The sequence below is a fragment of the Suncus etruscus genome, chromosome 16 (genome assembly GCF_024139225.1).
Source record: "Suncus etruscus isolate mSunEtr1 chromosome 16, mSunEtr1.pri.cur, whole genome shotgun sequence".
In the NCBI taxonomy this organism is placed as follows: domain Eukaryota; kingdom Metazoa; phylum Chordata; class Mammalia; order Eulipotyphla; family Soricidae; genus Suncus; species Suncus etruscus.
The window spans coordinates 18,066,232-18,078,577 of record NC_064863.1 but is presented as its reverse complement, the minus strand read 5'-3'; the positions used below and the strand labels follow the sequence as shown (position 1 = coordinate 18,078,577).

At 41.6% G+C, this 12,346-nt stretch overlaps 1 protein-coding gene across 1 annotated transcript in view; it reads left to right on the top strand.

Annotated features, from left to right (window-relative positions):
* The window catches only part of ADGRA3 (adhesion G protein-coupled receptor A3), a 92,695-nt gene extending 87,194 nt beyond the window's left edge, over window positions 1-5,501 (top strand). The window contains 2 exon segments of the mRNA XM_049790045.1: window positions 3,365-3,460; window positions 4,108-5,501. Of these exon segments, the coding sequence (XP_049646002.1) occupies window positions 3,365-3,460; window positions 4,108-5,392 (1,381 nt within the window). The 3' untranslated portion in view covers window positions 5,393-5,501.
* Window positions 5,502-12,346: the final 6,845 nt, after the last annotated feature.

Below are 12,346 nucleotides of genomic sequence, written 5' to 3'. Positions count from 1 at the left end.
ATGAGTGTCAGAAAGAGATGAGACAACCTGGCTTTGAATCTTGACCTTGGCTTGTGACTTGTGTTTGCCCACCTTCTCTATAAACTGGGAATGATTTGACCTCATGGGAGGGTGTTATCCTGAGTTCCAGCACCCTAGATCAGTGAGTGGGTAGAGTCCCTCACCTTCCTATCCAGAGCCAGCTGGGTGTCTAGCTTAGCTTGCTTCTCATCCCATTTACCCAGAGATAGTATTAGAGTCTACCGGTGGGTCAAGGCTTTCTCCTATCAGAGTTTGCTCCAAACAACTTCCAGCTGCCACTTGAGTTCTGGGGTTGTTACCTGCAATCCTGACCAACTGACTCTACACCAGGGCTCCCTTTTTGGGTGAAAGGAATTTGCTAAAGCAACTCACAGAATTCAGGAAACCCTTTACTAACTGCTTTACCCATATATTCTACAAGGAAGAGCCAGTAAGGAATGGAGAAAAGGGACAAGGAATTTACAGACATTTTGAAGTCACCTCAGTGCTCCAGTCTCACTCCTTTACCTTCTCAGAAACTTTCCAAACTTGTTTTTTATGAATGATTCACTGCACAAGCCTGATTGATGAAGCTTTTGCTTTTCTGTATGCTGCTTCAGACCCCAGCCCTTTTCCCTCTTCCTAAAAAAGCTGAGAGTGGAACCGGAAGTACCCACATGCTGGTGACTTGTTTAGTTCTTCTGGCCACTCTATGCCTTTGTAGAATATTGACAGAGGTGAGCTATAGGATTGCAGGGAGATGAGAGGGGCTAATGTGCGTCTCTTACACAGGGTTGACCCCATTGATCCCCAGCACATGATTTCTTGGCTTTACTAGTTGCCAGAAAGCAGTCCTGGTGACCAGGATTGACGCTGCATGGCCAATGAGGATTAAGGAAACAAGACAGAAACAAAGTTGGGGGTCAGGGGTTAATAGTCTTGTGAACTCTCCTTTATGTTTTGTATTTATTAGATTAAGGAATTATTACAGGGAAGGTGGGGAATGGGGAAGGTATTTCATATATCTAAGTACCTGCTCTGTGAGGCAAAGGTTTTAGGACTTTTATGAATGTTGCTTCCTCTGAGTGAAAGAACAGAAATAAAACAGTCATAGAACCCAGGCCCTATAGCTTTCTGCATTTGCACCAACAGGATTTTGGGGTTCTGCTACCAGCCAATTCTGTTTTCTTGTCAATCTGTCTTAACCCTTTGCTTCCAACAGCTAGGTACAGCCTAGAGTCTCAAGTGCACTTCTGGGTATGACCAAGTACTCCACACACACACCCAAAAACCCCAAACAAATCTACAATAGGTAAAGATTTACTCCAATACCACAGGAGTCACTTGTATATGTGTATTTGTGTGTGTGTGGGGGGGGGATTAAGGATACACCCAGCTGTTCAGGGCTTACTCCTGGGTCTGCACAGGAATTACTCCTGACTGGGCTCTAAAATAGCCATGGATCAAAGTTGAGTCCAGTCATATGTGTTATATACATGCAGGACTATCTCTCCAGCTCCCTGTAGACATGTTTTTCTTTTTCCATCACACATTCCATTCTTTTTGACTTTTTATTGTGACCAAAGTGAATTTCAAATCATTCACAGTAATATTTAAGGTACATAGGGACAATGAGTGAGGGGCATTCCCACCACTAGTGTTGTCCTCCCTCGACCCCCTGTTCACATTTTTTGATGCAATGATAAAGATCACAGTCTCCTAGAGGAATCAGTGAAGGAAAATAGGAGACGTGGCTAGAAAGAATGAAAAACATGCAAGATGCATGGGCCAGTTGTCCCCTGGTCTATATAATGGATTAGGTATGCTAGACCCCAGTAAGACTATAGGACAAGAAATGGGAGATCTTCATTCCTTCTTATGAAGAGTTGAGTGAAACACTTGGAGATCCTTCCTCAAGCACCCGCCCTTCCCTTTGCAGTGCTAAGAAAACAAACAAACAAACAAAACACTTGTACACACATATGGCTGATAAACAGTTTGGCTGCCAAGGTCCCTGCCAGTCAGTCCCAAGTGATCCACTGCGCATCTAGCTTTCGGCATTTTAGATTCCAGACCTCTTCCATCCTCGTGCCCCAGAGCTTACGGGGCCCCTACTACAGAATCTGTGGGGGGTGTCTGAGAGTTGCCAAGATCGTATGCTTGGACCATGGAAAAGTGAATTTTAAGCAGGAAGAAAAGGCTTTCGTGGAAGGTGTTAAAAGCATTGATGCTTCCAATTATCCCTTGGAGGGAGTGAGAAAGAAGTGCAGCATGAGGAACATTCCAGAAGAGGGGGAGATGAGTGTATCTCTAGACTTAAAGTACAAGCAGCAGACTTAAGATCAATTTTGGAAACAATATTAACTTTACAGTCAAAAGCATCTCTGATTTAGCATTTCAGGAAAAGGGGGGGGGGTTATCTTCTATGCTGAGCTTCCTTTAATTGTAAAAATAGAAGATAGGGATTCTGGATTTGGGGGAGAATTAGCCACTTTTCAGTAATGCGGATACGTCTTAGGAGTCTAGAGACTGAACAAGCATAACTCAAACAGGGTCTGCAAAAAAAAAAAGTGAGGATTTTCTTAATGACGCCAGATCAGCATTTGGGCTGGATCTTAGAAAGGGGCAAATGCAGAACTAAGATACTGATTTTATGAGGGGGGCCCCCCACCAAGCCGGAAAATTAATTCCCCTGTGACTTGTCAGAAAGCTCAAAGCAACTTGGATCAAAGCAGTTTACCTCCAGGTGATGAGGCACCATTCTGTGTTAACCGCCCTGTCATTTTTCTGCCTCTTCATAAGGATTCTAAAGGAAGGGGGCAGGGATCCCACCCCCCTGGTGCTGTGTGAAGTTGCCAAGTCAGTAGCTTCTCATCTTGTTGGAGTAGAAGCCACTCTTATTGGTAGCTCTGTAATGTGCAGCAGTTGCCAGACACGAGTACACTATTAATATTTCATCACCTATTATGTGTGAGCAATATTTTCGATGAGTTTTCTGGCTTGACAGCTGCCTTCTAGCAGCTCCCCGGAAGTAGAATGCAAACCTACCTGTCCTGGCTATGACTTCGCTTGTCCACACGGTGGCAGACGTGGATCAAACTTTTCTCCTTATGGCAAAAGAAAAGAAAGGAATGAAATGCAAACAAGGGGAGCACATGGGGTGGGTGTTAAATGGGAAGTTAGGCGTAAATGATTATTTTGGGAATAATTCTGTTCAGGGAGTGCCATGAAAATCGAGAGAGAGAGAGGGGAGGTGTGTGTGTGTGTGTGTGTGTGTGTGTGTGTGTGTGTGTGTGTGTGTGTGTGTCCGTCCGTAATTATAGTGACTGGGAGCAATGAGCTTTTATTTCTTCACTCCTCCTAGGTTTTACCTCATCGGTGGCGGCATTCCCATCATCGTTTGTGGAATAACAGCTGCAGCAAACATCAAGAATTATGGCAGCAGACCAAATGCACCCTAGTGAGTATTTTGTATTCTCTGAACACCTGACCCCCATTGCTTTCTATATCTTTCTTTCTTTCTTTCTTTCTTTCTTTCTTTCTTTCTTTCTTTCTTTCTTTCTTTCTTTCTTTCTTTCTTTCTTTCTTTCTTTTCTTCTTTCTTTCTTTCTTTCTTTCTTTCTTTCTTTCTTTCTTTCTTCTTTCTTTCTCTTCTCTCTCTCTCTCTTTCTTTTCTCTCTCTCTCTTTTCTTTCTTCTTTTCTTCTTTTTTCTCTTTTTCTTCTTTCTTTCTTTCTCTCCTCTCTCTTCTTCTTTCTATTTTCTTTCTTTTCTCTTCTGTTTCCTTCTTTCCTCTTTTCCACTTTCTTTCTTTTCTTCCTTCTTTCCCTCTTTTCCTCTCCCTTTTCCTCTTTCTTTTTCTTTCTTCCTTCCTACTCTTCTTCTTTCTGTTCTTTCTTCTTTTTCTCTCCACTTCCTATATTTCTCCTTCCTCCTTCCATCTCTCCTTCACTTCCTCTTTCATTCCCTCCCTTTCTCCTTCCTCCCTCCCACTTTCCCTCCCTCCCTAGCATGGGAAATTCACTGTATTTTCCTAAGCAACTTTGCAGAAACGTGTACTTGCCTGACTGCCTTTACTACTCTCTCTCTCTCTCTCTGTCTCCCCCAGTTGCTGGATGGCATGGGAACCCTCCTTGGGCGCCTTCTATGGGCCGGCCGGCTTCATCGCTTTCATCAACTGCATGTACTTCCTGAGCATCTTCATACAGTTGAAACGACACCCAGAGCGCAAGTACGAGCTCAAGGAGCCCACGGAGGAGCAGCTGCGGCTGGCAGCCACCGAGAACGGCGACACGCATGCCCAGGACTCGCTGTCCTTGTCCCTGATCTCCACGTCAGTCCTGGAGAATGAACACACGTTCCAGGCCCAGCTGCTGGCCGCAAGCCTCACCTTGGCCCTGTATGTCACACTGTGGCTTTTCGGGGCCCTGGCTGTGGCCCTCTACTACCCTTTGGACCTGGTGTTCAGCTTCTTTTTTGGGGCCACATGCCTGAGCCTCAGTGCCTTCCTTGTGGTCCAACACTGTGTCAACCGTGAGGATGTCAGGCTGGCCTGGATCATGACCTGCTGCCCAGGCGGTGGCAGTTCCTACTCAATGCGGGTCAACTCGGTACCTCCCCCGGCCTCTGCCATGGGACCCAATGGGGAGGCCCCTAAGTGCCACAACAGCAGCGCAGAATCCTTGGGCACCAACAAGAGTGCCTCGAGCTTAAAGAACTCATCATCACAGGGCTGCAAGTTGACCAACCTGCAGGCCGCAGCGGTGCAATGCCAAAGCAACTCGCTCCAGCTGCATGCCACGCCACAGCTGGACAACAGCCTGACCGAGCACTCGGTGGACAATGACATCAAGATGCATGTGGCTCCCCTGGAGGTGCAGTTTCGTGCCAACGTGCACCCCAACCGCCACCATAAGAACAGGAGCAAAGGGCACCGGGCTAGCCGTCTAACGGTGCTCCGGGAATATGCCTATGATGTACCCACCAGTGTGGAGGGCAGCGTGCAGAATGGGGTACCCAAGAGCCGGCCAGGTGGCACCGAAGGCCACTCGAGGACTCGAAGGGCCTATCTGGCACATAGAGAACGACCCTACAACCCCCCACAGCCGCAGCCACAGTCCCAGCAGCACCCAGACAGCAGTGATGCCTGTAGCACCCTTCCCCAAAGCAGCAGGAGCCTGGAAAAGCCCGTGTCCACCAGCAGCAAAAAGGACTCTGTGCGTAAACCCACTGTCGTGGGGCTAGAGAGTGAGCAGCAGAAGTCCTATGGTCTCAATCTAGCCGTTCAGAATGGACCCCTCAAAAGTGGGGCGCAGGATGGACCCCCTTTGGGCATGCACAGCACTCCTGGCCATGTGCGGACTGGATTATGGAAACACGAAACCACCGTGTAGGAGCGTGGATGCATGTACCAGGGGGGGGCATGTACAGGCTTGACATGTCCCACCACTGAAATCTGTGATCTCCACATTCCTTTAAGCTACCAACACGTGAAAACAAAAACTGTTTACAGTCTCTCTTTTGGGGGTTCAGAAGGATATTTTTTGGGGGGGAGAAGAAACTTCCCTGTTGGGGATTTGTCTGCATTTTCTAGCCTCCTCTGGTTGCCTTTTTATTTTATTTTATTTTATTTTTTTCAAGACTTTGGGAAAGCAACATTTTAGTTGTCAAAACACCAGCAGGAATTGGGGGAGTCTGAAAAATCTCATTTTTTGGAACCTGTATTAGCTACTAAGCATTTCAGGCTTGTATTTAATAAAAGAAATAGGTGTTTGTTATTGTGTCAGATTTTGTTTTGATATTTTACTGCAGAAAAACTCGGTGCCAGCTTAAATGAAAACAAGACTCTAGGATGTGCTTTTTATTTGACTTACCACACAGTTCGTACATGCAACCTTGCAGTACCTCCACCCGGGTGCCGCTTACCCCCACCAATAACTCATATCATGGGTTATTTTTATTATTTAATTTTGGATTGGGAGGTTATACCCAGTGGTGCTCAGGGCTTACTTACTCTTGGGTCTGTGCTCAGGGATTACTCCTGGTACTGGGATAGAACCCGGTACAGCCTTTGCAAGGCAAGTGCCCTATCCATCATACTATCTCTCCAACCCCACTCTAGGAGATTTTAATAAGACTTACAGAACAAATCATCAGATTTTTACTTGAGTAGCTTTACTCGTGCCACTTAAATCACTGATTGATGTAATTGATATAGGTGCTTTGTTTTTGTTTTGGACCACAACCATCAGTGCTTAGGGGTTACTTGCTTGGGGGACCATATGGCATGCTAGGGATCGAACTTGAGTTGGTCAGGTCCAAGGCCTACCTACTGATTGTACTGTCACTTTGGCCCTTATATAGTTTTAATTGCTTCAGAAATGTTATGAATCTGAAAACTTGTCCTTAGGAGGAATCTTAAGAGACTGGGAGAGTTTAGGAGGAACACTGGGACTGTAGTGTTTGTGGGAAACAAATCCTTAAGTGGAGGATGTGGTGCCGAAAATAAAAGTAAAAAAATGTGTTAATAGATCAGTATTTTTTGCCTAATCTTTTATTTTGGAAATACAAAGAAGCCACTTAAAATATATACCACATATAAATTAAAAAAATTGAATTGAGGCCATTGGTAATTAAGTGACCATATAAGTTGCATTACAATAGCCCCTCACTTTGCCTAGAGCACCCAACCTGTCCACCACTTGATTAGAGTCACTTCTAATTCATTTTTGTCCCCACTCACTAGGTTCAAAAGCACTGGGGAAGGGGGGGTGTTCTTTTTATGACTGAAACCCAACTACAAACATGTTCATTATCACGGTGTTTAAATAAAGATAATATTTTTTTAAAAAAAGAAAAAACTTACACTTCTGCTGAGCCAAAAAATAAAATTTAAGGGCTTATCATTAGGCTCCATCGCACGGCTTTGTTGCTTTTTTGATTTTTAGACAACACCCAGTGATGTTCAGGGCTTATTCCTGGCTCTGTACTCAGGAATTGCTCCTAGTGGTGCTCAGGGACAATATGGGTTGCTGCAGATAGAACCCAGGTTGGCTGTACAAGGAAAGCACCCTCCCTACTGTCGTCTCTCTAGGACCAGCTTTGGTTCATTATAGACTACATAGAAGTGAGATCGGCCAGACATTAAAAAAAATCTGAATGGGGCCCGGAGAGATAGCACAGTGGTGTTTGCCTTGCAAGCAGCCGATCCAGGACCAAAGGTGGTTGGTTCGAATCCCGGTGTCCCATATGGTCCCCCGTGCCTGCCAGGAGCTATTTCTGAGCAGACAGCCAGGAGTATCCCCTGAGCACCGCCGGGTGTGGCCCAAAAACCAAAAAAAAAAAAAACAAAAAACCAAAAAAAAAATCTGAATGCTGTAAAAACTTTGCTGAAATTGTAATAGTGTTCCTGTATCACTTTATAATATATAATACATTTTAATATATCATTAATATTTAATAGGAATATGTTCTAGTAGGATTTAAAAAGCCATGTTAATACCATTTTTGACACTTTAGTGCCTTTGTAGTAGTTTCTATTTGGGTTTTTTTACGCCTCATGCATTTTCCTCCATCATCCTCTGTATTAGTTTTTTTTTTTTATTTTTTTGCTTTCTGTTATTTTATATTCTAATTTTATAGAATTTTATTTTTATTAGTTTAATCACTGTGTTTAGAAAATGTTTAATGATTGAGTTTTAGTTATATAATTTACACCACCCTTCAGCAGCGCACATTTCTCTCCACCATTGTCCCAGTGTCCCACCCTCCCCTGCCAGCCTTTAGGCAGACATCTTACTTCTCTCTGTTCTTCTCTATTTCTCTTCCTTTTATTTCCCCCCTTTCACACTGATTTGCATTACTGTTAATGAAGGAGTATGGGTCATGCATATCACTTAATCCCTTTTAGTACCCCATTTTTGTCCAGAGTGATCAGTTCCAAGTTTCCTTGTCATAGTGGTCCCTTCTGTACCCTAATTGCAGTGACACATTCACTATATGTGACAAGATTTCTACCATGGACTGGTCTTGATCCTCATCTCTATTGTCTCTGGATATTATTACTGTACTATTTTTTATCTTATATATCACAATTGAGTGAAAATATTCTATGTCTTTTCCTCTCTATGGCTCATTTCATTAAGCATAATAATCTTCATATTCATCCATGTGTAAGCAAATTTTATGCCCTCATTTTCCCTAATGGCTGCACAGTATTCCATTGTGGAAATGTACCACAGCTTCTATAGCCACTTATCAGTTTGGGGCACTTGAGTTGTTTCCAGATTCTGGTTTTTGTACATAGTGCTGTGATGAATATAGGAATGCCGAGGACTTTACTACATGGTGTTTTCGGGTTTCTAGGGTATATCTATAGAAGGGTTATTGCTGGATCGTATGGAAGTTCAATTTCTAGTTTTTTGAGGAATATCCATTTTGTTTTTTCAGTCTACATTCCTACCAGCAGTGAAGGGGAGTCCCTTTCTCCCTGCGTCAAGCCAGCACTGATTCTGGCACTTGTTCTTTGTTATGTGTGCCAGTCTCTGTGGTATGAGATGATACTGCATTATTGTTTTGATTTGCATTTCCTGTTGATTAGGGATGTGGAAAATTTTTTCATGTGCATTTTGGCCATCTATTTCTTCTTTGAGGAAGTGTCTGTTCATTCCCATTTTTTTTGATGGGGTAAGATTATTTTAAGTTCTGTCAGTACCTGGTATATCTTAGATATTAGCTCCTTATCTGAGGAAAGTTGGATGAATAGTTTCCCCCATTCCATGGGTAGTCTTAGTATCCTAGTCATTTTTTCCTTTGAGGTTCAAAAGCATCTCAGTTTAATGTAGTCCCATATGTTTATCTTTGTTTCTACATGCTTGGCCAGTGGTGTTTCATTTTTGAAGATGCCCTTAGCTTCAATGTCATGGAGTATTCTGCCTATGTTTTCTTCTATGTATTTTAAAGTTTCAGGTCTGATATCAAGGTCTTTAATCCATTGTGATTTGACCTTTGTGTATGGGATTAAGAGAGCCTGGGTTAACTCTTTTGCATGTAGCTGGCAAATTTTTCAGCACCACTTATTGAAGAGTTTTTCCTTCTTCCACTTTGTATTTATTGCTCCATATTAAAATTTAATTGATAGGAAACCTATAGTCCTGAATATTCAACTCTTTTCCATTGATCTCAGTCTGTCTTTAGGCCAATACCAGGCTGTTTTAATGACTATTGCTTTGTAATATAAAGTTGGGGAAAGTGGTTTCTCATATTTCAATTGCCAAGGATTGCTTTAGCTATTTATGATCATTTATTTCAAATGAATTCAAGAATGTTTTATCCACCTTTTTTTTTTTTTTTTTTTTCATTTCGTGCCATGCCCTGTGATGCTCAGGGGTTACTCCTGGCTACGCTTTCAGATATTGCTCCTGGTTTGGGGGACTATATGGGATGCCAGAGGTTCGAACTGTGGTCTGTCCTTGGTCAGACACGTGCAAGGCCTTACCACTGTGTCACCGCTCTGGTCTGGCTCCATGTTTTATCCACTTCTTTGAAAAATGCCATAGGTATTTTTATTGGGAATGCATTAAATCTGTACAATGCTTTGCAAAGTATTGACATTTTAATTATATTAATCTTTAAACAGGATATATATTTTTCACTTCCAAGTGTCCTTTCGTTTCTTGAAGCAGTGTTTTATAGTTTTCTTTGTATAGGTCTTTCTTTCAACTCTTTAGTTAAATTGATTCCAAGATACTTGATTCTCTCAGGCACAATTTTGAATGGGATTATTGTTAATATCTTTTTCTTCTCTTTCATTATTTGTGTATATGGATTTTTTGCATATTTTGTAGCTTGCCACTTTACTATATAAGTTTGTTGTTTCTAGAAGCTTTTGATAGACTTTAGGCTTCTGTAGATACAATATCATGTCATCTGCAAAGAGCAAGAACATAATTTCTTTCCTCTGTAGATGCCTTTGATATCTTTTTCTTGCTTACTTTCAGTACTATATTGGATAGAAGTGCAAGAGGGGCAACCCTGTCTTGCCAGATCTTAGAGGAAAGGCTTTTAGTTTTTCCCCATTGAGTATAATGCTTTCTGGAGAGGCATGGTAAATGGCTTTGACAACATTGTGGAAAGTTTCTTCACTTCCCATCTTGTTGAAGTTTTTTTATATCATGAACGAGTACTGGACCTTTCCAAATGCTTTCTCTACATCTATTTATGTAATCATGATTTTTTATTTATATGGTGTATTATATTGGTTGACTTGCATATGTTAAATCATCCTTGCATCCCAGGAATGAATTCTACTTGTTCATGGTGTGTAACATTCTTGGTGAGTGTTGGGTTCTATTTGCTAGTATTTTGTTGAGGATCTTTGCATTTGTGTTCGTCAAAGATATCAGCCTATGTGTGTGTGTGTGTGTGTGTGTGTGTGTGTGTGTGTGTGTGTGTGTGTGTGTGTGTTTGACTGTGGTGTCCCTGTCTGTTTTAGGTATCAGAATGATGTCAGCTTCATAGAAACTATTTAAGAGTGTTACGTGTCTTCATTTTCATTTGTTTCCAGGAATTCATCTCTGACACACTGGTTGTTCAGTAGTGAGCTGTTTAATTTCCAGGTGTTAAAGTTGTCTCTCCATTTCTCTTTGTAATTTACTTCTTTCTTTTTTTGGAGGGGGCGTGAAAGGGAGCACACACCTGGTGTTGCTCAGAGGTTATTCCTGTCTTTAAGATCAGAAATCACTCCTGTTAGGGTCAGGGGATCTTATGGGATGCTGGGTATTGAATTCAGGTTGGTCCCAGGTTGGCCATGTGCAAGGCAAATGCCCTACCCACTGTCTATTGCTCTGGCATCAATTCACTTCAATTTCGAGTGCATCAAAGAAGATAATTGATCCAACTTCTGTCCTTTTGATTTTATGTTTTATGACATAGCATGTGGTCTATCTTGCAGAATGTCTCAATATGCATTAGAGGAGAAAGTATATTCAGCTTTTTTCGGATGAAAATCCCTATAGATATATACTAAGCCACTCTCTTCCATTTCTTTCTTCAAAACCAGTGATAAGATGGCATTGAAGCCCCCCACTACTATTATGTTGCTACTGATATCTTTCTTTAACACTATTAGTAGTTGTTTGCTGGCCCGCAAATGTTTGCTGGCCATTGGGTCCTTATATATTTCAGAGTGTGATTTTTTCCTGATGTACTTATTCCTTGATTATTAAATAATGACCCTTACTGTCTCTTATAAACTTTACAGCTTGGCATCTGTTTTGCTTGATATTAATATGGCTACCCCAGCCTTTTTTTTTTTTAAGGGTTTTTTTTTTTGAAGGACTATTTTCCAACTTTTGACTTTGAGTCAATGTTTTCTCTGACTATTCAAATATTTTCCTTGCAGGCAGCAAAATTTTGGATTCAATATTTTGATCCATTTCACCACCCAGTCTCTCCTGATTACTGCATTTAGTCCATTGACATTAAGAGACATTATTATCATTAGATTTTGTGTCATCTTTTTGTAAAACTTGGGTGTGATTTTGGAGTTTATCTTGCCTTAAAGTAACCCCTTCAGTTTAGTTTAAACCTAAACCTTAAATTTATATTTGAGTCTGTAAACTTCCCTAGCTGCTGTTTATTGTGAAGGTGTGAATACTTTCTTGAATCCTGAATGAAAGTCTGGCTGGGTGAAATATTCTTGGTAAGGTGTTCATTTCATTAAGTTTTCTCACTATTTTGCAGCACTGCCTTCAGGCCTGGAGGGTTGTTTGTGATAAGTCTGCTACAAATCTTTTTTTTTTTTATTTTGATTTCTGGGTCACACACTGTGATGCTCAGAGGTTACTCCTGGCTATGCACTCAGAAATCACTCCTGGCTCAGGATACGGTACAGGACACTGGGGATCGAACCAAGGTCTATCCTAGATCTGCTACTTGCAAGGCAAACATGCTACAGCTATACTATCACTCCAGCCCAAGTCTTCTGTAAATCTTAAGAATACTTTCTTATCTTGTATTTTCTTCTTTGCTCTTGCTGCTTTAAGTAGTTTGTTTCCGTCTGTAGTTTTATCATTGTGATAGAATGTGTTTTGGGATTCTTTTGTTTGGATCTCTTTTAGCTAATTATTTTTTGGTATCCAAAATGTGGGTGCATAAACTCCTTAGCTCTGGGAACTTCTTAGCAATGATATATTTAACTGTTGATTCTTCATGGTGATTTCTTCCTGATACTCTGGGACCACAATGCTGCTTATGTCTTTTCTGCTAAATTTGTTCCAGAGTTCCATTGTTATCTGTTTAGTTATTTCAATTTTTTAATCTCTTCATTTCTTTCTTTATTTTTATTT